The 26,385-nt window shown below is 48.7% G+C and overlaps 2 protein-coding genes across 3 annotated transcripts in view; one reads left to right on the top strand and one right to left on the bottom strand.

The window, feature by feature from the left end:
• LOC118096791 (NADPH--cytochrome P450 reductase) overlaps positions 1-4,885 on the top strand; it is a 60,277-nt gene extending 55,392 nt beyond the window's left edge. For both annotated transcript variants that reach the window (XM_035138969.2, XM_035138967.2), the window contains exons 14-16: positions 510-655; positions 1,866-1,951; positions 3,353-4,885. In XM_035138969.2, coding sequence (XP_034994860.2) covers positions 510-655; positions 1,866-1,951; positions 3,353-3,497 — 377 coding nt within the window. In that variant the 3' untranslated portion in view covers positions 3,498-4,885. The remainder of the gene's footprint in view (positions 1-509; positions 656-1,865; positions 1,952-3,352) is intronic.
• A 2,395-nt stretch (positions 4,886-7,280) lies between these two features.
• On the bottom strand, positions 7,281-26,303 carry TMEM120A (transmembrane protein 120A). The gene is made up of 12 exons (XM_035139333.2): positions 26,189-26,303; positions 22,430-22,548; positions 20,724-20,852; positions 19,534-19,593; positions 17,602-17,697; positions 16,714-16,803; positions 15,529-15,594; positions 13,019-13,080; positions 12,078-12,170; positions 11,753-11,817; positions 9,540-9,608; positions 7,281-8,383 (listed from the first exon to the last, which is right to left on the bottom strand). Exons 1-12 carry the CDS (start codon positions 26,276-26,278, stop codon positions 8,279-8,281), a joined length of 1,044 nt encoding a protein of 347 aa, XP_034995224.1. The 5' UTR covers positions 26,279-26,303; the 3' UTR covers positions 7,281-8,278.
• Positions 26,304-26,385: the final 82 nt, after the last annotated feature.

Below are 26,385 nucleotides of genomic sequence, written 5' to 3'. Positions count from 1 at the left end.
CCGCAGTTCTTTCCCCCTGTAAAATGGTGGGGTGGGAGCATGAAGCACTGTTTCGCTCTGATTTGACTTAACGATGCTTTTTAGGCCAGTGCTGCCAGGCGGCATAGCAATGTTCTGAAGTCAAATCAGAGCAAGGGCGTGAAGTGTTGCCGTTGCTCTGAACTGACTTGCTGATGTAATGGAGATGGAGATCAACGCTGCCAGGCAATGTTGGCGTTGCCTGAAACCAAATCAGAACGAGGACAGTCCTCCCTGTCTTGGCTCTGGCACCTTGGGAGGGAAAACTAGATGCCACCCTGCAACCCACTTCTTTGTCTCTGAGCTCCTTTGTAAGGGCACGATACAAGTTTAATAAAAAAAATTAAAAATGAGCCTCACGACGATTGGGAGGCCAGCTCAGAGCAGGGCTTCACGCAGAGACGCAGTGGGCAGCCTCCATCACAAGGGGGCGCCCTGTCAATAAGTTGCACCAGAGTGAAGGGTGGTTTGTTTGTTTTTTTGCGTTCCAGGCAAGGAGGTGGGCGAGACGGTGCTTTATTACGGTTGCCGGCACGAAAACGAGGACTACCTCTACAAGGAGGAGCTGGCCAAGCTTCACAAGGAAGGGGCCCTCACTCAGCTCAACGTCGCTTTCTCCAGGGACCAACCTCAGAAGGTATTCCTAGATGACCCTCTGGGCTCCTTCCAACTCTGTGTTCCTGTGCACCTCCCTCGGTTTTTGCAGGGCTTTGTGTCTGTCAAGCATAATTCTGGCACTGCAGTGAGACCATCGCCCTCCTCCTCTTCATTGTTGCCTTCCTCCTCTTAATTAATTGGATGTGCCGTCCTTCATCCGAAGGCCACATGGCAGTTCACCGCATGCGACATAAATTTCACAACGTCCCATCTGTCCGGCATAAGGATCAAAACAGTTCTATAAATGCAACCTCAATGAGGAATGCAAGGTGAAATGCAAATTGTCATAAGAGTATCAGCATAAAAAGGAGGAGGAAGTCAGCAGTGGGGCATCTGAAATACAAAGGCAGCACACAAATCACTTCTAAGGGTTGGCAGGCCTCTTCAGGGGGTGGGAAAGGCGATTGCACTGATGGGAGAGGAGGGGCGCGTCCTTGTCTCTCTCGCTCCCCCCCCCGCCCCCGGTGCAGCTGAGAAACATGGCAAAGAACTCTTGCCAGGCCGATATTTATGCTCCCCAATCGAGTTTGTGGTTGGGCCACTGCGATTGTCCACAGAGTTGTCATCCTCAGCTCCTCTCTGTTTAAATGTGCCAAGTCACCTTTGCAATCATAAGGACTAGAATATTTTCCCTATGCGTGTGTGTGTGTTTTAATGAAGCAGAGGATAAGATTCTGTAACACCTTCCAGGTGTTGCTGGAATACAACTCCCATAAATCCCTGGCCATTGCCTGTGCTTCCTGGGGGCTGGAGTCCCATCAACACCTGGAAGTTGCCACATTGGCTGCTCCTAGTGTATGCCACACAGTATGCTAACCCGGCACCCTCCAGATGTTTTGACTACAACTCCCACCAGCCCTAGCAAGCTTGGAAAGGGCTGAACTAAAGTGTTCAAGGCAGGCATGGGCAAACTCGGCCCTCCAGATGTTTTCGGACTACAACTCCCATCATGCCTAGCTAGCAGGACCAGTGGTCAGGGATGATGGGAATTGTAGTCTCAAAACATCTGGAGGGCCGAGTTTGCCTATGCCTGGTTTAAGGGCTGCTTTGTTTGGTTTTTTTGCGAGAGAGTGGGAGGTTGCTTTGTGCATCTTACAATGCGACTGCAGAAGATACAATTGGGAGACTTCACAAGCTTGAACGGCTTCTGTTGCCCATCCCACCCCCTAAATCTGCTTCTGCTTCTCTAGATCTACGTCCAGCACCTGCTGAAGAAGAACAAGGAGAATGTCTGGAAGCTGATCCACGAAGGAAATGGGCACATCTACGTGTGTGGGTGAGTATGGGGCTTGGTTGTGCGTGTGCAGAGCCCTCTCTTGAGGCAGCTGCCGCAGTAGATGGAGCAAGCAGGAAAAGGAGGAGGCTGGGAACTGCCCAGGAGCAGAATTTTTGGCTAAACCTTTGGGTTTAGCTGGCTCAGGAGGAGGTCAACTCTCCTTTAGTGAGGAGGTTTGCAGGCAGAGGGCAGTTGCTGTATCCTGCCTTGAAGAGCCTGCCTTAAGCAAAGGAGTTGGCCTGGGTGACTATCTTAAGGCAACTTCCAGGTCATCAATTCAGCTCAGAAGTGAGGCTACTCTACACTCCTGGCAGTGGCTCCCTGGCCCTACCTGGATATGCTGTTGTGGATTGAACCTGAGACCTTCTGCATGCAAAGCAGGGGCTCTGCAACTGGGCTAAGGTTATATCTGTAAGAGGAGACAGTCCTGGGCAAGGCAGACCGATGGCCTGGCTTACGATAGTCAGCTTCACGTACAAGTATTTACTGAAAGTTCTCGAGAAGTGGTGAAGCTGAACTTCACCACCAAAAGGCTGTGTATCTCAAGAGCAGTGTTTTAGTTGAAAGAAAATGATGCCTCTGTCTCCCAAAACAATGGGGAATCTGTCTTCAAACCCAATATGAGTTCCATTTGTTGAGCAGGGTTTCCTCCCAGAACCTGGTGCCTTCTGCTCTGTCACTGAGCTGTGAGCCTTTAAAAATTAAGACTTAGGATTTGAATTGTCAAATTTTAGAGTTGGAAGGGAGCCCAAGAGCAGGCATCCCCAAACTTTGGCCCTCCAGATGTTTTGGACTTCCATTCCCATCTTCCCCGACCACTGGTCCTGTTAGCTAGGGATCATAGGAGTTGTAGGCCAAAACATCTGGAGGGCCACAGTTTGGGGATGCCTGCCCAAGAGTCATCTAGTCGAACCCCCTGCAATGCAGGAATCTCAACCAAAGCATCCGTGACAGATGGCCATCCAACCTCTGCTTAAAAACCTCCAGTGAAGGAGAGTCCACAACCTCCACTGTTGAACAGCTCTTACTGTCGGAAAGTCCTTCCTGGTGTTTAAATAGAGGGCTTGCTGTTGTTTGCTCACCAGATTTGGATTCGATGAGCCCTCTGCTCATTTTCCAAAAAAACATTTCCCCATGAGGCTACATTAAGTTGCATAAAACTTTCACAGTTTGCTTCAGCCCTAACCTGAAGCTGCCCACTGAAATGTCACCCCTGTGTGTGTTTCCCCACCCTGCCCGCCTGCACCCAAAACCTGCCCTTGAGTCAAATCTGAAGAGACTTTGTGTGGTTCGATTGTCAAACTAGTGAGCGACCCGGTTGGGTAGGAATGCAATAAATAAGGGCTGCACTTGACCTGACGGGACCTCCCCCCCCCTCTGCGGGGGTCTTCCTCTTTGCAGCGATGCCCGGAACATGGCCCGCGACGTGCAAAACGCCTTCTACGAGATCGTGGCTGAATACGGGAAGATGAGCCAGCAGCAGGCTGTGGATTACGTCAAGAAGCTGATGACCAAGGGACGCTACTCCCTGGACGTCTGGAGTTAGGGGGGGGCGGTGCTTGCTGGGTAGAGGGGGGCGGTTCTCAGTGGGGGTCTGCAGGAGGGGCAGGAAAGGGACTCTCACTTGGCTGCACATTCTGCCCCCCTGTGGGGCTGTGCGCAGGTGTGCACACCTGGCTCCCTCCTTGCTACCTCCCATTCATTCCATGCTAAGAGTGTGCCGCAGGGCAACTTGGATGGCTTTCCAGGGGGAGGTTAGGCCACCTCAGGCCAGAATCACCAGTCTCTCTCTCTCCCTCCCTCCCTCTCTCTTCCTTCTCTCTCTCTTCCATTGCTGCTGCTGCTGCTGCTGAGAGGACTTCTGGGTGTGCAGTGCGTTTCACCCTCCCTTCTCTACACGTCAAAACTTACTTTTCTGGGAAACGGAACTTCTCTCCTGTCCCGTCTGGCAGGCATCTCTGCATCAGGGGAAGCTGCAAAAGCGGGGCTCGGGTGCTGACCCCCTCCCCTTAACTCCTCGGAAGTTAGCCTGTGGGAAACGATCAGGCTCTTCTCCCCCACCCCCACCCCCGCCCCTTTCCCAAGCTGCTGTGAAGGGTACTCCTGCCACAGCCGGAGATGGCATTGCTTTGGGTTTTAGTGACCAGTGACCTGTGCTGTTGGGGGGGGGGTCCACAGTAGGATAACAGGATGGGGGTCAAGTGGAGAGCGAAACGGCGTATTTAAGAAGCCAGCAGTGTGAGCCGAGGGTGGCTCTCTTTCTCCCCCCCTTCACTGTGCCTAGAACAAGCTTGGAGACCTTATACCACCTGTGTGAAATTGGATCAAAAGCGGGAGGTGTGCATTTGGGTTGGTGGCTGTCCTAATCCCATACCTGTGCTGCATGCTGGCATGTCCCAGGCTCACCTGTCTGGGGATGGCCGTGCTGCCTCTCTTTTGCCTGGGTCCCCTCCTGTTACAGCCTCATTGGATGAAACTCTCCCCCTCTCTGCTGTGCCAGCAGACAGCCGTGGAGGGTGGCAGTGGATCAGGGTGGCACAGTTCAGTCTGGGCAGGAGGACAGTACCTGGCTGTCCAGTCCTCTTTTGTTGGCACTTATTTCCCCCCCCCAATAGTGGGGAAACCCATTCTGGACATGGCGGCCCCCTCCAGCCAGTTCCTAGGCCCGCCTGTCATTTCCCCCTTGCTGAGACCGATGGGGTGCTGCCCCTAGCATGAAAAATGTGTGCCGTGGCCGAGCCCAGCCATGGCGCTTTTCAGTCCCAGCGTGGCTTGCCTCCCCAGCCATGCGACCTAATGGTTCATGTTGAAGCTGCCGGCGTGTGCCCAAGGATGTACGTTTGGATTGGGTGCTGGGGAGAGCAGCTTGTCCGCTGAATGTACATAACTGTAAGGAGACTTTGCTCTTGGAATAAAATATGGCCTGATTCTTTTGCTCTGCCTCCTTCGTGGCCTTGCGTGGGGTGGGGGGGCTTGTGGAGCTGAAGCTGGAACTGGAGTGATGCCCCCAACCTTACCTTCCACCAAACCATTCGTTGATAACATTATCAAGGCACGTGTAGTGGGCAGCAACCCGCTTGCCAATGCTGCTAATCTTTAACAGACCACTATTTGGAGAGAGCTTTCACTACAGGGTTTCCCAGGCTGAGAGGTCCACTTGGAGTCCACAACGTGGTCTGTGGTCTGAAGAAGTGTGCATGCACACGAAAGCTCATATCAATGACAAACTTAGTTGGTCTCTAAGGTGCTACTGGAAGGATTTTTTTTTTATTGTGGATTTGGGGTTGGAGATGGGAGGCAGCACAGCCAATGCACGATTTCTTACGCTGGGTTACCATTTGAATTGTATGAAATGTAAGGAAGGAATCACAGAATTATAGAGTTTGGAAGGGACACTGAGGACCATTCTAGTCCAACCCTCTGCAGTGCAGAAATATGCAGCTGTCCCATATGGGGCTCGAACTCGCAACCCTTGACACCGTGCTCTAACCAGCTCAGCTATCGTGTGCTTAGGAAGCCACAAAGCCAGACGGCATCTGGCACGGTGCATTACAACAGGGAAATGCAAGGATCTTCAACTTTCAAGTGGTGTGTGTGTGTGTGTGTGTGTGAGAGAGAGAGAGAGAGAGAGAGAGTGAACGAACCACTGTTACTGTCATGATGAGGGGAAGAGGGGGTGGTGTTCTGCTTCTCCTTTTCAAAGCCCCCTAAGTTCATAGGGGCTAACCAAGCATCTTTTGGCATCCACATAAGAGCCTGCTGGATCAGGCCATCAGAAACCTACTTCCTCCAATAGTGGAGATGCTTCACAGCCATTGCTTGCCCTCATCCTCCATGCATTTGTCGATAACGTTTTAAACCCATTCACATTGGTGGCCATCATTACTTCATCCGTTTAACAAAGACCATAAGTGAAGAGCTCATAGGATCAAAACTGTAGACTGCAATGCAGTAAATGCAACTCAAGAATCCACGACGGACAGCCACCCTAAGCTCTGCTTAAAAACCTGCAAGGAAGAAGACTTCACCACCTTCCCAGGTAGCCCATTCCATTCAGTCAGAATCTCCTTGTCATTTGAATCTATTGGCCCAGGTCCTGCCTGCGGGAGGAGCAGAAAACCAGCTTGCTCCACCTTCCATGGGACAGCCCTTCAGATAGTTGAAGACTGCCAAAAGGTCACCTCTCAGTCTTCCCTTCTCCAGGCAAAGCACACCTAACACCCCTCTCTGGCTCTCTCTGTGTGCTGTACAAAATGCTGCATCCCATGTGAAAATCCCACAACACGGAACAACACTTGCATTTTCTCTCTCTCTCTTACTATTTCACATATGCTGCTTTCATGGGAGAAGAAAGGATAATGCAGAAATTCAACACAGCCACCTCGCTGGCTGCTTTAGGACTGCAGCACATGGGCGATACCTGCTATCCTGCGAACTGGAGGCATTGCTTCAAAAGAATGAATGGAAGCTGAACTCTGCACTTCCCTCAGATGTTTGATGCTCTCCCAGAAGCTCCTGCTCAGAGGCACCTTGGCACTTGCACAAGACACCCCATTAATTCCAGGAATCTCTTTCAGCCTGAGGACTGCATTTGCTTCGGGCAACCTTTTCAAGTGGGTACGAGCAGAACAGACTAGTAGACTGTGCTGCCCTCCCCCCAAATCAGGTTTTTTAAATAAAAAATGCTTACACAAGCAAGAGGCATTATCGCACTTCAAGGACACATTCCCATCACAGGATGTCAGGGAGAGAGAAAAGAGTTCTTTCCAAATGGAAAGGCACGCAAAGGAAGCTATCCTTTTCTCTTGCTGCCCAGATAAAAAGGCAAAGGTAAAGGGACCTCTGAACATTAGGGCCAGTCTTGACCGACTCTAGGGTTGCACCGCTTATCTCGCGTTATTGGCCGAGGGAGCCGGCGTGCAGCTTCCAGGTTATGTGGCCAGCATGACAAAACTGGCAAACACCGTTTACCTATTTATCTACTTGCACTTTGACGTGCTTTCGAACTGCTAGGTTGGCAGGAGCTGGGACCGAGCAATGGGAGCTCACCCCGTCGCGGGGATTCAAAACGCCGACCTTCTGATCAGCTGCCCAGATACCTTGCTGTAAAAAACCACCCAATGTCCCATCTCTCTCCTCTCATCACCATGCAATGGCCCAAAATGTGCCTTCCTGTTCAGCTGGACCCATTAATAGCCAACCGTGCTGGCAATTGCAATGGAGATTGTGCAAAACCCTGACCCACCCCTCCTCTCCCCTGCTGGTTGAAAGGCATGAGAGGCAACAAAGGCATTTCCCTCTTTTTCTTTTATTCCAATAGTTTTTCCCCCCTTTTTTAAATACGACATGCGTACATTCTTTGAGACGACTGTGACACAGACCAGCTCCTCCCAGCTTCCTGAAGACATCGATATGCACACAAACACACAAAAGACACCACAAAGCTTGAACAAGACACTGTCCCCCTACTACACCACCATGTAGCAAATTCAGACCATGCTGTTTCCTAATCCCCACTTTCCTGAAAGCCTTTGGAGGCTTCTGAGCAATGGCAGTGCCGGACCCTTGGCAGTGGAGGCATGCCAACCACTTCTCACTGCCCACCATCCGCCAAGAACCATCCCTGGGTCACAGGAGGGGGAAGGCTGCTTGTGTGCAAGGCTGGGGAAAACCTCCTTTCTGCCACCCATGCACCCTGGCCTCAGGATGTAAGAAAGCAGACAAGGGTGCAGGCTGAGGGTCCCTTCTGAGGAGCAGAGCAGCACCCGTGAGACAGGAAGTGATGCTCCGTATGGCAAAGGCAAAGATTTCTTGCTCTGGTAAAGGGGTTCAAAATGGGCCAGGGGAGGCCCTGCACAATATCCTCACTGCTTACACATACTGTGGCTTCAGTTGAGCCTGCTTCCTTCTTAAAAGTCTGCTAGAAAAGAGCATGGGGGCAGCTGGCAATCCATCGCCTGCTCTTGTAGGAGGGCTGGGCGCAAGGATACCATAGAGAGTCATGTCCAAGTGCTGCTATGATCCTGGAGAATCTCCTCCCACTGTTGAGAACAAGGTCCTGTCCTCGGCGGAAAAGGTCACAGGAGTTTGCCCATTCATGAGCCGCTTTGTTTGAAGCACTGGTTCAAAGCCAGTGGATTCCGGGAGAGTTGCGCCCAGCGCTGAGCGGATTGTCCTTTCAAGACCAGCTGGAACAGGACCAGCGCTGCCTCCAGCCAGGCGAGAAAATGCCAGAACGGCAGATGGCAAAGACAGTTTTGTTCGAGCGGGTGGGGGGGAGAGGACAAGGAGAGTGGGGTGGGACAGGCCCCATAAGCCCTTCCCCCTTTACTCCACCTTGGCCTTGTCCTGGAATTTCTGGTGAACAACACGAAGGGTGGTGAAGAAGTTGCCGGTGAAGAGGACGAAGAAGGGGAGGCCACACATCAGCACCTGCCGGAGGAATTTAAGACTTGGTGAGACTTTGCACTGCCAGGAGGGTGGGGGAGACGGCAGGGGGTCACCCCAGCAGTTCTCCCAGGCAGCGGGTGGTACTTCTTGGAGATGAGTGGACATCCTGTCCCCATCCAAAGAAAGAAGCGGTCACAGACCAGCATGATGAGTGAATCAATTTATTGCAGTCAAGGACCAGAGTGTAGCATGATGAATCTCTTTTTTTTTTAACTTGTTCCAAGAGCTGTTCAAGAGAACCTCTATTTCCCCCGTTTTACATGCTGTTTCCAGAGCTCCAGCAAGTTGTGTATCGACTCCTCTCCTGTCTTACTTGCCTTTTGGCTCGAGGTCCTGTCCCCCCCCCCCAGTGAAAGTACCGTTAGGACATTTATAGAATCATAGAACTGTAGAGTTGGAAGGGACAGCAGCGGTCATCTAGTTCAACCCTCTGCAATGCAGGAATCACAGCTAAAGTTTAATTTAGCCAAATTGCATTACCATCTATCCCATCATAAATTTATTTATATCCTGCCTTTTTCCTTGACAGGGATGCAAGGCAGCTTACAGATAAAATAAGAACAGCTAAAGACGTTTTTAAAAATAGTTTAAAAAAACAAAACACTAATAGAATTCAAAACTTTAAGATCTATTGAAAACCATACACACAATTACAATAAAAACAGCACAGCACTAACCCTTTCATAAAAAGCAACCAGTTCCCAAAAGTCTGTTGGAGTAAGAAAGTTCTCACTTCCTTATTAAATAATTTGCTAGTTTTCTTCTTTAATAGGATCTAGAAGTTGCACCTGGCCTGCAGAGAAGCCCACGGTTGGTTCACACAGCGGCAACCAGAATCATGCACCCTGCCCCTCGCACGGAAGGGGGGGGGAAAGGAGTTATCGGAAGCTGGTGTTGGAAATGACGGCTCCACCCAGGGGTTCCCCAGCTCCCCCCCCCCAAGCAGCCTTCAAAATGGGGAGCAGACCTTGAGATAAAAAAGAGAAGGGCTTTCTGTCCTCAGGAGGGTCGGTGTTGACAATCCTAGCCTAGCTGGGCCCAATAGCCTGATGCTGCACATATGGAAGCTTCCTCTGAACATTTCACAGGGTTAAAACAAAAGAGGCAAAAGTAGCTCTCTGCCCCAAGGAGCTCTTACCTGCCACTCCTTGCATTCTGGGTGCCTGGCCAGTTGGAAGAGGGCGAGGGCATTGTAAAGCTGCCAGAACTAGAGGAGTCGGGGGAAGAGAAGGGAGCACAGACGTTTTATTTTATTTGCAAGATGTTACACAAGCCAGTGTGGACCAGCGGTTAAGAGTGCTGGACTTTAGGGATGGGGAGACCAGGGTTCAAATCCCAACTCGGCCACGAAGCGCACCGGGTGGCTTTGGGCCAGTCGCTGCCTCTCTCAGCCTAACCTACCTCACAGGGTTGTTGTGGGGATGAAATGGAGAGGGAGGCCTACGGGCACCACCGCCTTAAGCTCCTGGGGGTGGGGTGGGGTGTAAATGTAAGTAAGTAAGTAAGTAAATAATACCCCAGTTTCGGCGCCACATGAAAGTGACAGGTGGTTGGTGGAAGGACCACGAGTAAGAGGCAGGGGATTGAAGATCTCCCAGGGTGAGAGATGGGGAAAGGCAAAGGGAGATAGGGGTCGCTTTCATTGAGAGAAGCTTCTGTACCGTGTTGCTAGTTTTCTCGCCTTTTTATGCCGTTAGGAGAATCTGCACTGTACTATGCACTTCTTATAATAACTGTTTTTATTTTCTTTTATGTTGCATCAATATGACATTATGTTATTTGCGGCATACGTTGCAAAAACGCCCCGTGGTCTTCTGACGAAGGGCGGCATACGAATTTAATAAATAAGAACAAATCCAATCTTCTTCGCTTCCCCACCCACCCACTCCCCTGCAAAGGCAGTTTAGGAGCATCTCAGTGTTCAGCCCCCCCCCCCCCAAGGCCACAAACCACAGCCACAGCTTCTGATTAGAGAAACACACACTCCTTGCGGGCTGCAAGCTGAGTGCTTTCCTCAGACCTTTCCCTCCAAAACCTTCTCTTCCTCTATAAAGCCCAGTGCAAACTGGTGTGTGTATGACTGGAAGACAGTGACTGAATGAATCCCAAATCTACCCTTCAGATTACTATTTATATGTCCTTTTTGTTCCACCTAGTGCCCCCAAAAAGAGAATCATTTTTCCTCACTGCTAAGGGAGGGCTGTAGCTCAGTGGCAGAGCTCCAGCTTCAATCTCCATGTAGTGCTGAGGGAAAACTCCTGCCCCAAACCCTGGAGACCCACTGCTAGCCAGTGTTGACAACCCTGGGCCAGCTGAACCAGTGGTCTGACTCTGTAAATGGCAGGTTCCTCTGTATAGCACTTTTTTTTTAAAGGCAAAAGCAGGCATCTGTCACAAGGACCTCTCTCCTAAAGGAACAATGCATCTGCCCAGTATTATTTTAGGATCCGCAGGCTGTTGTTGATAAGTTTGTATGCGGTGCCCAAGGAGACCCACACTCTGCCAGGGTCTTTCTCCAGCCCAATGGGAGACAAGGGTCCTCTCCAAACCTCCTAATCAGCAGTGCTATCCTCTGTCAGGCTTCGGGAAAATCAGTTCCTTCCCACAGGGCAGCCCAGAATCAGAGAGACGATAAGAGTTCTTACCAAGCCATTTATTCAATAATTCACAGAGAATGACGAAGGAATGCAGCCTTCCTAAAAATGGAGATGCTCCAACTGAACTCCTCCCCCCCTCCTAGCAACAACACTTCCCCTTACGGTGGCTGCCAGGGGCTAATTGTCTCTGAGTCCTTCGCTCTTCAACTTTCAATGCATGCTGAGTTCTGGGAGAAGGGGGCCCAGAAATGTTCTCCAGTGATAATGTGTCAGCCGGCTGCTCTGTCTCTGTCTCCCCCTTCTCTTCTCCCAACACCTCCCAACTCTTCTGTTCGCCTGTCTCTGGGCTGTGACCTTCCTCAAATCACTGCTGTGATTCAACACAGTTGTACCTCAGCTTCCAAATGCCTTGGGAGTCGAACGATTGAAAACCGGAAGTGAGTGTTTCGGTTTTCGAACGTTCTTTTGTAAGCCGAACATCTGAAGGGGCTTCCGCAGCTTCCCAATGGCTTCAGGAGCATCCTGCAACCAATCAGAACCCGTAATTTGGTTTCTGAGTGTTTCGGAAGTCGAACAGACTTCCAGAATGGATTCCGTTCGACTTCCGAGGTACCACTGTACCGCCTTCCTCTTCTCTGGGAAGTTAGGGGGGGCGGTCTCCACCATTCCTCCTCAGTCTCGTCTCCCTCAGACCAATCACTGACATCCCACCATTCCTAGGCGCCCTCCCCCCAAAATGCCATGGCACACTTACCTGGCCAAAGAACAGGAACGGGAGCAGGAAGGTGAGGCCTCTCCACATCCAGGACTGGAAGCCCTCTGCGGGTGGTGGGACAGAAAAAAAGAAAGATATGTTGCAGAGGAGTGAAACTAGCTGCATCTCTTGCACTACACCTTGCGGTAGGAGTCTTAAGCAGTGGCGACAATCTCACAGCTGGACTGCAACTCCCATCAGCCCCAGCCAGCAGCGGCGATGGGGAACGCAGAGTCCAACAGCTTGAAGGGTCACAAGCTTGCCTCTCCTAAGCTTGGGCTTAGGAGCAAGAGGAGAGGAGGCCAAAGCAAGAGATGCCACTTACCCACCGTGAGGTCCATGGTGTGCCGCTCACCCAGGGCTCTCAGCCGGTACAGGCAACCGCTCTGGTAATAATACTGGAGGAACTGGACAAAGCCTGTCAGAAGGAGTTGGCGAGAAAGGTCACTGTTGGGGGCAGCTTGGAAGGCCAATTCCAAAACCTGTCTTCTCAGGCGTTGCAAAGGCTTTCAGAGCATCAGAGGTTAAAATAATAATAATAATAATAATAATAATAATAATAATCTAGTGGGTCCCTTCCAACTCCCTATTTTTCAAGAGGGTCCTGGGAATTTGAGCTTTGTTTCTTTAAACAGACTTTTTTGCTTGCTAAGAAATGGGACAAAAGTTTGAATCGTAAAGAGGCAGCGTGGTGTTGTGGTTTGTGTTGAACTAGGGCCTAGGAGAGGCCAGGGTTCAAATCCCCACTCAGCTGTGAAGCTCACTGAGTGCGACCCTGGGCTGGTCTCAGCCTCTCAGCCTAACCTATCTTACAGGTAGAGAGATGTGCGTAGAAACCAGTCAAATGTAGGAAGGTAAAATTTACATCATCTGCTCCGCTCAGTTGCCTCTGACCCTGCCCACGGCTGTCAGGTGCCCTCAGAAGACTGCCTCGAAGGAGTTTGGCCCACCAGGGCTATAAAAGACTTCCTCACACCTGCCTTCCCGTTCTAGCCAACAAACCCCTTTCTTTCTTAACAAGGAAATCTGGAAGTTTCGCTAGTCTCACCTGGACAATTCTGCTTGCAAGCTCATGTGGTGGAACTGGAGGCCTCTATCCTACTCAAGAATGGAACTACTGAAATTAGCACTACTGAAATTAGTTCACGTAGCCCACTTCTGAAAATGGGCTTGGCTAATTGAGCACGTTGCCCCACCCACATGGTTCCGAGGCTCAAGGGTGCCCTCGGGTGACCTTCCTGCTTCCCTGTGGGCAGCTTCACTTACTTTGATACATGGAGAAGGTGAGAAACTGGTTTCTGAACTTCTGGTACATGAGACCGTCTGGCCTGCAAGGAAAGTGAGATCAGGTGGAGGGGAGGGCGGAGAGAAAAGGAGAAAAGGAAAAGTATGCTCATTTAGAAATGAATAACCCATTCTCCTAGTGCAGGGTGGGGACCCTCCACCCCATGGGCCAAATTGGGCCCCCAAACTGTGACAACCACGGTAGTGGCACCCGCCCTGTGGAACACCCTCCCACCAGATGTCAAAGAGAAAAACAACTACCAGACTTTTAGAAGACATCTGAAGGCAGCCCTGTTTAGGGAAGCTTTTAATGTTTAATAGATTATTGCATTTTAATATTTTGTTGGAAGCTGTCCAGAGTGGCTGGGGAAACTCAGCCAGATGGGCGGGGTATAAATAATAATAAATTTATTATTATTTATTACTACTACTACTACTACTACTACTACTACTACTACTGTTATTATTACCACCACCACTAACATCTATTCTCTTGTAAATGACGCCTGCACTTATCTTGTATGCATTTGAGTATACCTGAAGGAGCGTCTCCACCTCCATTGTTCTGCCCGGACACTGAGGTCCAGTGCAGAGGGCCTTCTCGGTAGTGGCACCCACCCTGTGGAACACCCTCCCACCAGATGTCAAAGAGAAAAACAACTACCAGACTTTTAGAAGACATCTGAAGGCAGCCCTGTTTAGGGAAGCTTTTAATGTTTAATAGATTATTGCATTTTAATATTTTGTTGGAAGCTGTCCAGAGTGGCTGGGGAAACTCAGCCAGATGGGTGGGGTATAAATAAAATAATAATAATAATAATAATAATAATAATAATAATAATAATAATAATAAAAACTGCTCCAATCGTGGAGCAGGTATTCATTTCATACAATTTATATAACACTTTGAGGATTTTTTGTTTGTTTGTTTTTACCCTTTTTGAAAATCACTTTGTGGTTTTCTTTAACAGTCGTCGACTCAGAGAACCGTAGAGTTGGAAGGAACGCTGCGAGGCTGGTAGAGCCCTCCAGCGCACCGAGACCAGGTCTTCTCAGAGTCGGGTTGCTTGGGAATGCAGCCCAAAGTGGGTTCAACTCCATTGAAGGGGGTTGGACGAGATTACCCTGTGTGTTCCTTCCAACTCTGCAGTTCTCTGAGTCTGTGATTGTTAAAGAAAACCACAGAGTGATTTTCAAAAAAAAAATTGAATAAAAACAATGAGTAAAAAAACAAACAGCTATGCAAAACATTCAAATAAGAATTAAATTTTTTTTAGCTTATCACTGATTTTAAGATTAAAACACGTGTAAAGATTCTACATATCTGGACAGGCTTGCCTGAACATGAATGCTATTAGCAGGCGCCGAAAAGAGCACAGGGAAGGTACCTGACTGGTATCAACAGGCAGGGAGTTCCGAAGTGTGGGAGTTCAATTCTACCTGATGTCCTAACATCAGACAATTGGCAGGTGGGGCGGTCCAACCCACTTGTAAAAATTGGCTAGTGTGGTGGTGTGATTCAGATAAAGTTCTGGCCTGCTGGGCCAAAATTGCTCCCTGACTCCATTTAATGGCAATGCTTGCAGCAAAACAAACAAGCCAACAGGAAAATGAAGGATGGGCACAGCAGATGAAACTTCAATGAAGGTTCAAGAGAGCTTCCTCCAACAATGCTGGGGTAGACAAACTTCCTATGTACATATGTTTAACCTATGTGGTGGCTTTAACTAGGGGAGCGCACAGAGCTGTGCAGTGTAAACCATACATTCACAGAGACATACAGTCTTGAAATATACAGCACAAACCTACATTTTCTCAGCACAGGGGAAAGTTTGTAGCTGAGCTATAGATCTTGTGCTTTGCATGCAATAAGGTCCCAGGTTCAATCACCGAAATCTCCAACTCTGTAAAAATCGGCTTCCTATGCTATTACTTATTTATACGCTGCTTAATGCCATGGGACAATTTATACGCTGCTTAATGCCATGGTTTCTAAGCAGCATCCCACGAGGTTACAGGAAACCTTGCAGAAGATGAAGTCAGTTAACTACAGAAATCAGAAAATGATTATTTAAAATGACTACTGAAATAATAATAAAAGAAAGTCTTGAGAACCTGTGTGATATGCTGATTAGAGTGTTGAACCGGGGTTCAAATCCCTGCTTAGCCGTGAAGCTCACTAGTTGTGACCTTGGGCCATTCACCACCTCTCAGCTGAACCCACCTCACAGGGTTGTTGTGAGGATTAACTGAGTAGGGGCGAATGATGCACGCCAACCTGAGCTCTTTGAAGGAACAGGTGGGATATTAGTGCAACAAATAAAATGAAGGGGGCCAGCCAGCCAAGAAGGAGTTCTGTAGAGTTAGGCCCCCAATACTGAACGCAGAGCTCCTGGTGAATGTGGCCTGGGCCTCTGAGCCACAGGGCACCACCGACGGCCACCAGGACATCATATAATAGCAACAGAGAGGATGCTTAGCTGAGGACTCACCACGTCAGCATGACGCCGGAGAGGAAGGTAGAGATGTAGTGATGGAGAACCCACCAGCCTTTAATTCTGAGGAAACACAAGGGATGCAGGGGGGGCGGGGAACTTTCGTTAGAGAGTGTGAACTTTAAGCCCTGTAGCTCAGCACACTTGCAAGATGACAAGGGAACATCAACAGGCAGTTGCAACATGGCTCCAAGGAAGGCCATCAAGCTGCTAGATGCAACAGACAGTGGCAACCTGCAACACCTTGGCTCAGAGGTGACCAAGCAGGTGCTTGTGCCCCAGACTCTCAGCTTTCATTTTCTTCTCTCTTTTAAAAGGAAGTTTCTAGGCCTTGTAGGAAAAGTTAAGGGGCAAAACATGTGGGTGCTGTTCTATGCAATGTATTTGAAATGCCAGCCTGCCCAAACATGCCTATCAGTCATAGCTGCCAAGTTTTCCCTTTTCTCATGAGGAAGCCTAATCAGCATAAGGGAATTTCCCTTAAAAAAAGGGAGAACTTGGCAGCTATGCTATCAGTGTGAGTCACAAAGGGTCCTAGAGGAGATAGGCAAACAACCAGGCTGTTAACATTTATATTAATGCTACCGGTAGCAGCCTGGCATTATTTGCGCGTGCTAAATGACAAACAAACAGTGCCGTTTTGAAACCAGTGGTTAAACTCAGTGCAGTTTTGAAAGCTTCAGTCTGCTATCTTGATTCAAAATGGCATCCAATCATGGAAGGATATCTTCTCCTTGATCTCAGGAACTATCATGATGAATGGGCTTAAGATCTCTTAAGAGGTGTCTAAATGCATAGCGAAGAAGCGACTATCCAAAATATACAGCTGTATGAGGAGAGGCCATGGAAAAGTTCCCAGGCTCCACCTTGTAGCCCTTCTAGTTAGGGGTCAGACAGAAGGTCTAGCAATGGCTTCTGTCTGCCCAGAATCCAGGAGCAACTGCTGCCAATCACAGCAGGCACAGCTGCGCCAGATGGACCACGGGCAGCTTCTTATCCTACCACCGTCTCTGTAAGCACAAGAGTCCCTAGTTCCGCTCCCGGCACTGACGGTTAAGGTTGATCTGAAGAAGCGAGACTTGAAGAAAGTCTTGGAAAGCTCAGCCGGTCAGAGGACACCGGCCTGGCTCATCATCTTTTCAGCTCTGCCTCCAGAGCTTTCAGTGGGTCTGGACAACTTACTTGGATCCGTTGTTGATCAGGATGCTCTCGCGGATGGTGAGGGTGCAGTAGTACCAGACCAGGAGGAAATTGAAGACGGCATCCGTCACCCTGTGGCAAGCGGTGAGAGAGGGAAAGGGTTACTGGGCATAGTGGAACAGAAGGGGTTCATACTGGTCTTCCTTCTTTTGCCTGCAAGGCGCCCTGCAACCTTTAACAACCTCGGGTTGTTGGAGAGGTGGAGTGGAGAGATGGGCAGCTCCCTCCGTGGGCTCTGCTGTGACAGGCTGGCCCTATCAGGCCTCCTCTCCCCTCAACTGGTGCCTGGGGGCAGCCAGCCCATCAGGCTGCGTCAGTAGAAGACATCTGAAGGCAGCCCTGTTTAGGGAGGCTTTTAATGTTTAATAGATTGTTTTATTTTATTTTTCTGTTGGAAGCCGCCCAGAGTGGCTGGGGAAACCCAGCCAGATGGGCGGGGTATAATTAATAAGTTATTATTATATTATTATGGGCAGTAGCAGGATTCGCTCCATCAGCTTTGCCGAGAGACCAGCTCCATCAGGCACTTCCCAGCCCTGAACGGCGCTGGCTGGTCTTTATGAGAACAACTCTCTAGGAATGTGTCCCTCAACTTGATTTCTGCCTCCCTCCCCTTCTCTCCCTCCCTGTTTTTCCTTGTGTGGTGGTGGTGTTTCTAGATTGTAAGCCTGCAAGCAGGGCCTTTCCTGTTTATAACTGATTGTACATAAGGCTCTCCGGAAGCCTTTGGGGCCAAAGAGCAAGGTGTAAATGCTCTAAGGAAGAAAGAAAAACCACTGCTTCAGAGGGATGTCATTCAAGCGAGCAGGGATAGGAATGACGGCTCACTTTTAACAGTGCGGTCCCAATCCAAGGCTGCCGCAGACTCACCTGGAGTTAAGCAGGAACCGGCAGGTGAAGGAGATTATGAGCAGGATGATCGTGAGGTACAGCTTGAACTTCTCATACTCATCCTTGTACCTGAACCTAGAACAGGGAGGCAGAGCAGTGAATGGACTTGGCCCAGCACCCAGCTTCCAGGGCTCAGCCTAAGCTTTTATTTGTGGCATGGGACCCAGGCTTGGGCAACCCCCAAACAAACCTGCCTAGGCATTAAGATCATGGAAGATGCCTTTCTCCAGGTAAGCTGAGGAATGCAGTAACTGGGTTAATTCCCCATGAGTCAGCAGAGATGCTTCACTCCCCACAATGCACCTGCAGGTATCTGGTGCCTGTTACCTGTGTTACTGGGCAGATCTGGCAAATAAATTTGTGTATAAAAGGGCTCAGGTTACAGCAAACTGTCTGAGACGCTCCTACATTGGCTCCCAGTACGTTTCTGAGCACAATTCAAAGTGTTGGTGCTGACCTTTAAAGCCCTAAACGGCCTCTGTCCAGTATACCTGAAGGAGCGTCTTCACCCCCATCGTTCTGCCCGGACACTGAGGTCCGGTGCTGAGGGCCTTCTGGCAGTTCCCTCATTGTGAGAAGCCATGTTACAGGGAACCAGGCGGAGGGCCTTCTCGGTAGTGGCACCCGCCCTGTGGAACACCCTCCCATCGGAGGTCAAGGAGATAAACAACTACCTGACATCTAGAAAATACCTAAAGGCAGCCCTGTTTAGGGAAGTTTTTAATCTGTGATATTTGATGTATTTTAATGTTTGTTGGAAGCCGCCCAGAGTGTCAGGGGAATCCCAGCCAGATGGGCGGGGTATAAATAATTTGTTGTTGTTTAGTCGTTTAGTCGTGTCTGACTCTTCGTGACCCCATGGACCATAGCACGCCAGGCACTCCTGTCTTGCACTGCCTCCCGCAATAATAATAATAATAATAATAATAATAATAATAATAATAATAATTATGGGTTGTGGTAGATTTCAGGAATTGCATGAATTGTTGAAGGCTATCTGTTGCAACTGCGGATTTGAGTGAAAGGTATCATCTGAAGAAGCAGCTGGAAAATTGCCAGGCTTCAAAACTCAGTGAACTCTATCAGTTGCAGGACTTTGCAAGCAACAGAATTCAGGGCTTGGCTGTGGACAAATAATGAGATTCATCTACGTTCATGAAGCCTGGAAAAATTCTGCATACACGAATACACAATACTGTAGTTCTGAAAACGTGCTTTTTCAAAAGGGCATTTCTCCATGTGTCTCATCAATCACCATGTCACTTTCCCTTCTCTAATTTTGTGGAAAGGTGGTCTTGATTTAATCACCCAGTTATGCTGATTGATTAATCAGCTAAACATTGTAGCTGTTATATTAATGAAGCTTCTAGTCCTCATGGTGGCAAAACACACTGGAACGCAGGTGAGCAAGGCCGCTTGAAATCTTAAATCTTGAATAATGGATGGCTAAGATTTTCAGTGATTGTGGGGTTCAGTGTGTGTGCCCCTCTTATAAATAGCAAAACCAGAAGTTATGCAAAATAGTAACATATGACAGAAGTATGCAAAATGAGAAATCATGTAAGCATTTGCTTGTTTGCATAATTAATGCAGACCACAGAATTCAGCTTCTGCTGGTGCAGAATTCTAGCTGGCTGTCCCACCTCTCTGCCCCCACCCACTCCAGTCTCCAAATTCTCCTTCAGCTACAAACATTTCCTGTAGCCCTGATTGCAAGCATTCTGCGATTCCATCCAACTGTATGGTGGAAGAAAGGAAGCAGCACTGGATAATGAGCATGGCACCAAGCATTCCAAGAACCTCAGCCTTCAACAAAACAAACAAACCCGCCCAAAAAACAAGTTCATAGTCCATTTGAGTGCAAACCACAAGGCAAGCAATGAAGCAAAGCATTAGGGGATCAGCATTTACTTTGCCTGCTTGCTGAGTAGAGTGACATTCACGTTCCCCAGCACGAGACTCAGGTACAACCTGGATCACAACAGAAAGAGGAGATAATTAAATACACCTCTGCAACACATCCCCAAGCCAAACTGCTCCCACACGCCAAGTGCACTCAACATCTCAGACTGCAGGCTAAGTCTGCTGTGTTGCACAAGAGTCATGAAAAATGAAAGTCCCAAGAGCTGAAGAAGAGCAATGCTGGATGAGGCCAGTGGCCCATCTAGCCCAGCATTTTGTTGTCACAGTGGCCAACCAAATGCCTGCAGGAAACCCGCAAGCAGGATACAAGCACAAGAGACTTCTACCCCCTCCTGTGGTTTCCAGCAACTGGTCTTCAGAAGCATTATCGCCTCTGACTGTGAAGGCAGGGCAGAGTCATTGACATAGCAGCCAAGTTATCCCTTTTTTAAAGGGATTTTCCCTTATGCTGAATAGGCTTCCTCGCGAGAAAAGGGAAAACTTGGCAGCTATGGTCATTGATATAGCCTTCTCCTGCATGAAGTCTCAGGCCTGCTTGTGTTTAGGGTATGAAATGTTAAGCTATGAAAACAGTCAAAAGCAGAATTGTAAAGGTGTGTGTGCGCTCATTACAGACACTGAATAATTAGGACAGGACTGAGGGATTTGGGAGTCCTCCAGATTTGGGACTCCCGTTGTCCCCAACCACTCACCGAGGCAGATGGGAACTGTAGTCCAACATCACCCCCCTGATGTAGGACCACACTAGGAGGAACATTTTCCTGTTCTATTGACAGCAGTTAGCTGCAAATGGCTAAAAGGAAGTCTCCCTTAGAATATAAAAAATTCAGAACCAGCCAACCAACCAACCAACCAACCAACCAGGGAGGGCTGCTTCTTTCAAGTGAGTTCCCTCAGAGACATCTGGTGGGCCACTTTTGAGAAAAAGGGTGTTGGGTGGGAGCCATCAGAGTCCCATTAACCTCCCAGCTGCTGGACTTCCAGAGCTAACCTCCGTTCATTATAAGTACTATTTAACTTGGAAAGAACCGGCAGCTGAGTTTTGCTTCCCCCTCGTCCCTCTCTGTGCCTTTTTCCTCGTGTGCTACAGCTTGATTGTATGCATCTGCTCTGGAAGCGTTCATTGGTTGAACAGCAGAGTTCTGATGCTCTTATAAATAGAGGGTGTGGGCCCTTACCCATTCTTCTTGGGCAAGTAGGCCTCCATTTCAAAGAAGACATCCTGCCGCTCTTTGATCATGCTCTGGAGCTCCTGGAAGGACTCCTTCGGTTCCTCCTCATTTTTGTCGGCAAGAGAGCACTTGCACCTGGGCAAAACAGCATAATAGAAGTCATGCAACCACCCAAAGCACAATGAAACAGCAGCAGAAACACGCCACAAACAAACAGCAAAATAATCATCCATCAAACGCCTTGTGCCAAAGACCTCACTGGGGAGAGCGGACAGCCACAACTGAGAAGGCTCTTGCAGTGTAGCTGGAAGCCAAGTGGAGCTGCTATCCTATTCCTTAAAGAGGGTCAGGCAGAAAAGGAGATGAAACACCCCATCTACCAGTCCCTCTAATGTCAGAATATACAATACAGTAGTTTATTGCAATAGTTAATTTATGATCTGGCTGTGGAGCAAGAAGGAGATCCATCTATGTCAGGCATGTCAAAAAAGCTCAACAACTTTGGGGAAAAATTGAAAAAAAGGTCCAACAACTTTGGGGTTAAATCCCTTAAAAGGCTCAACAACTTTGGTTGGCCCTCACACATGTTCACTCCATCAAATCTGGCCCTCTTTGAAAAACGTTTGGGCACCCCGATCTAGTTTGGGCACCCCGATCTACATTCAGGAAGCTTGGAAAAATTTTGCATTTAAAAATACACAATAGTTCTGAAAATGTGCTTTTTCGAAGGGATATTTCTCCATGTGTCTCATAAATCACTTTCCCTTCTCTCACACAAGGAATGAAGGCCTCTCCTAAGATCTCCAGATCTTTGCGTACTTGCATTAAAACTGTATATATTGTAAATGACACATGGCCTAATTGCCTGGAAAGGTGCTCTTGATTTAATCACCCAGGTAACCTAGTTGATTAATTCGTTCTTCTGTTAATGAAAGCTTCCAGAGGTGTTAAAATCTTAAATATTGGATAATAGATGGCCAAGATGGTGGTGGATTTAAGTCCCCGCGTCCCTCTCATGATGAGCTAGAAGGGCAGTTAACTACATTTCAGTAGCCCAGACAATCTGCATTTTTCTTTGCAGTGTAAGAACTTATGGACTTTGGCTGTTGTGGAAGAAATAACACATAAATCACATGTCACTAGAGGGATGGAGGACTCAAGAATGTGAGAATTTATTTCTTACGCTTCAGGCTTAGATGCCCAACATTCACCTTCCATGCCAGTTCAGGAAAAATTGATACCTTGATTCTTGCTGGTATGTTACCAATTCTTCATCTTATTATTGTTTGCTTGCTTTGTATATGGTGCGACAGAATACCCTGCTTTTGCAATGTAGGGTTGTTAGCAATGGTCATTTATAAAAAGAATATAATTGCTGCTTGCAATCCTTAATTGGTATGATGAATACCTCCTACACCTTTGTTTCACTGGCCTATAATCTTGCTTTGTTGATACTCGTGGCAACAAACAACTGGCAGGTCACCATACCAAATAAATTTGGACTTGTGAGTCGCCATACCCAAAAGGTTGCGAGCTGCAGGATTAGATGACAGTCCCTGCCCACCTGGTTGCTAAACCCACATTGCTCAAGTGATGCTTGACTCAGCAACGCTCAGGCAGTCCTGGTGGCTCCGGTAGCCAAGCCACAAATTGACCCGCAGCAAACTCCCCCAGGGAAGCAGGCGCTGCTGCCGCAGTTGCCCTCAACATACTTTTTGAGGGCCAGAGAGAGCTCCTTCAGCTGCTTCTTCTGCCGGCTGATGGAGCTGGAAATCCCATCTTGGAGTTTGGTCAGCTCCTCCAGCTTCTGCTTGTACAGCCTGTGAGTCTCCTAGCCAGGAAGGAGAGAAAGACTGTCAACCGAGGCTGGAGCAGAAAACCTCTTTAAGGGGAAGGGAGCTAAGAACATGTTTCATTATTACATCGCCCTCATTCCAATGTATTTTATCATTTATTGCATTTACATCCCACCTTTTCCTCCAAGGCACTCAAGGCGGTGTTCATGGTTCTCTGCTCCTCACTTAATCCCCACAACAACCCTGTGAGGTCGGTTAGGGCTGAGAGGCAGAGACGGACTCCCCCAAGGTCACCCATTGAGCTTCGTGGCTGAGTGGGGACTTGAACCCTGGTCCGGAAACTCTAACCGCTAGACCACACAGGCTCTCTCTCTCTTCTCTTGAATGAGTCAAGACCCAGGAGACAACCTGTTTAGGGAAGTTTTTAATGTTTGATGTTTTATCGTGTTTTTACTGTTCTGCTGGGAGCCACCCAGAGTGGCTGGGGAAACCCAGCCAGATGGGCAGGGTAATTATTATTATTAACCACTCAGGGCAACACATGCGCACACACTTTGACATTGGAGCACCAAACCAAGGCTCTCTCAGCCCAATGGTGGGATTCAGAACAGCAAGGAGCCGTGTGAGGGTCTCAGGCACAGCAGAGGAGCAGGGGCTGCCCAGTGTTGGCCCCTGTGATCAGGAAGCAGTGCAAAGGTCGGGATTTGGGCACCGCTGCCCCCAACCCCAGGATCATGATAACAAGAGGAAGGGGTGGGGGTGGAGAGGTAACATTTTAAACCAACCTTCGACAACCTGGTGCCCTTCAGATTCTTTTTTTTTACAGCCGTGACCAATGGCATAGTTGGAATCCAAAAGGTTGGGGGAGGGGGTGCCTGGTTGGCAAAGGCTACCTTAAACAGACAATGGGCTTACTTGCAATGGGCTTACTCCGAGGAAATTTTTGGCAGTGTTTACAAAGGTGTTTGCTTGCATTCCCCACTTATACTCTATATACATAGGCTTGCTGCTTTCTCACCCACAATTGGATGTACGTAACACATTTCTTTCTATCTACCCTTTCTGTCTGAAAGTCCCCAAAGGCAACAAAGCATCTACTGTACTTGAGAATGGATCAAAATGAAGTTTCTAAGCACCTCCTCCTGCACGCATAGGAAGGGGGAAAGGGAGTTGTCACAACTGAGCCTCTTGGGCCGAGGAAAAGGGGAGGCATTGCTTAATCTGTTGCATTTTGCAAGAGAGTAGAATAAACTTTCATCTGATGCAAATGTACATCAGAGAGGCAGAGAAACAAACTCTGTCATTATTTTAAGTTTCAGTGCGATCATTAAAAAGGTGTGTCCTAATTATTCCAGATTCCAGGGTGGTCCAGAGATCACTTGCATCTCTGTGGTGAGCACACAAAATGACTTTAAGGCCACACTCCTCAGTCATTAACTCACAGGGCACGCAAAGACGGCCACTAGCCAGATGTCAACAGCGTATAGCTAACCTGACAGTGCTGCCATGAGATTATGTATGCAAACGAAACAACATCAATTATGGCTGTGATGCTTAGCTGATCAACCAGTTAGCAATCTGGAAATATTTTGATCCGCGAAAGCAGCCTCCTCTGACCTAGTATTACCCAGATGTTTTAGATGACAACTCTGATCAGCCCCAGCTGGCTGAACAAAAAAAAATTAAGTTGAAGGGTTTTTAAATGAGGTTTTTTTTAAAACACTACTTGAAGTTTATACAATTATGCATTACATGGAGCAAGTGGATAGAGAAAAGTTGTTCTCCCTGTCATAACACAAGAACTCGTGAACATCCAATGAAGCTGAATGTTGGAAGAATCAGGACAGGTTAAAAAAAAAGTCCCCCTTCACACAGCACATGGTTAAACTATGGAACTCACTCCCACAGGAGGCAGGGATGGCCACCAACTTGGATGGCTCTAAAAAAGGATAGGACAAATTATTGGGGAAGGCTATCAATGGCTATGCTCTGTCTCCATGGCTGGGGGCAGTAATGCTTCTGAATGCCAGTTGTTGTGCTCACATCCTTCTTGCTGGCTTCCTAGAGAAGGAATCTAGAAGATCCGTTCTGAATTGCTGGTGGATAGCCCTTTCTTAGAAATGGCATGACTCTTTCGCAAACTTAAGGACATCTCCAAAAAACCACAGAAGATGCTATCATGTGCAATACAGCATCGTTTACAAATTCTGTCCCAGTTCTTGCTGCAGGGCTTTTGGGGGGGGGGCTGTATAAAACATTTGAGCAGGATACTATAAGGCAGGATTGTGTGCACGCAGTTATAAACAACTGAGGTACAAGAGGGCATGGCTACTTCAAGGGTCCCAAGAGGGACGAAACTAATTAATTAAGATACTATGTCTAGCACAGTCTGCTTATTAAGACCATCATCTTGTTTTTGACAGTGGCCCTCTATTTTCATGAAGGAAAAGGCTATCTGTGGCTTCTAGCCACAACAACAACCATGGTTTACCTCCACAATCTGAGGCAGCCTGCCTCTAAATGCCGGTTGCTGGCAATCACAAGTGAGAAGAGGGCTGTTGTGCTTGCAGGCTTCTCAATGGGAAAACTGCTTGGCCAGTATGTTAGATTAGGTGGGCCATTGGCCTGATCCAGCTGCCAGGCTCGTCTTAGGTTCTTAAGCCCCTGAAAAGCTTACAATAACGCCCCCCCCCCGTCCCCTCCCCAGCAATTTTGTGTTCAGAGTCATGCTGCTTCTGATACTAGAAATATGATTAAAACATCAGGACTAGTAGCCACTGATTAAAAGCCTTATTGTTAAACTGTTATTATTTAATACTGGGGAAGGATACTCTGTATGTGCTCCTTGGTAGCTTCAACCATGTTGCCAGGGAATGCACTCTGCATATGCTCAAAAGCACTCCATCCCACAGAGGGAACAGAATTAGAAAGCACTCTGCACATGCCCAAGGATGTGCTCCTCTTCAACGTTATGGATGGGATAGGAAAGCACTCCACACATGCTCATAAATGCTGCTTACTTTTCACACACAGCAGGTGGAGGAAAGAAAGAAGGGCACTTCCTTCACATTCACGTGCTCATGCTTATTTTTAAAGTCCCAAGTGAGACAAAGGAGTCCAGATGTATGCTCAAAGCTGCTTTCCTCTTCACACAAGCCAGGCAGGCACTCTGTACGTGCCCAGAAGCACTCATCACACACAGTCATTCAGCACACCCCAAGAGACATTTTGCTATAAACACAGAGGGGGAGGCATTCTGGACATGCCCAGAGGCACTCTCTGTCATATGCCCAAAGAGCTCTCGCCCCACAGATATACATAAAACACGGGAGGCATTCTGCACATGCCCAGAGGCACTCAACACACGTCACTCAGCACATCCCCAGGGGCACTCTAGCTACACAGAGAGAAAGGGGGAGGCACTCTGCACATGCCCAAAGGTACCTTCTCTTCACACAAAGAGGTACTCCGCACATGCCCACAACATCTCTAACATTTTTATACAGAGCTAGAACCCCCACCCCCACCCCGCCTAGCAAAGGGTCCCCGGGCTCAGGTCCCGCCACCTCACCACAGCACGAGTGACGTCATGCCCCTCCCCATTATGTCACTTCCCGCCACCTCCCCACCCCTATGCTGCCCTCCCCTCGCCTGGAAGGTGGGGGATTGCGGCACCTGCACGCGCTGGAAGCCGTCCTGCAGCTCCTCCCAGTCCCGCAGGCAGTCGCTGACCGAGGCCCGTCGGCTCATGGCGGCGGCAAGCATAGCGGCGAAAGAAGTCCTCAGCGGCACTGGGGGGCCGAGCAATAAGAAGGGGAGGAAAAGAGAGTGGCACTTCCGGAAAGCAGCTCCAGCCAATCCGCGGCGGAGCC

This window comes from Zootoca vivipara, chromosome 15, assembly GCF_963506605.1.
Source record: "Zootoca vivipara chromosome 15, rZooViv1.1, whole genome shotgun sequence".
Taxonomy (NCBI): Eukaryota; Metazoa; Chordata; class Lepidosauria; order Squamata; family Lacertidae; genus Zootoca; species Zootoca vivipara.
The sequence above is the reverse complement of the archived record's forward strand: the minus strand, read 5'-3'. Positions and strand labels throughout refer to the sequence as shown.

Coding starts and splice junctions, on each gene's coding strand:
- TMEM120A (XM_035139333.2), bottom strand. CDS start 26,278: ATGCTTGCCGCCGCCATGAGCCGACGGGCCTCGGTCAGCGACTGCCTG. Junction 22,549..26,188: donor ACGGCTTCCAGCGCGTGCAG/GTGCCGCAATCC, acceptor CTTCCTGGCTAG/GAGACTCACAGGCTGTACAA. Junction 15,595..16,713: donor CTGATCAACAACGGATCCAA/GTAAGTTGTCCA, acceptor GTGTTTCCTCAG/AATTAAAGGCTGGTGGGTTC.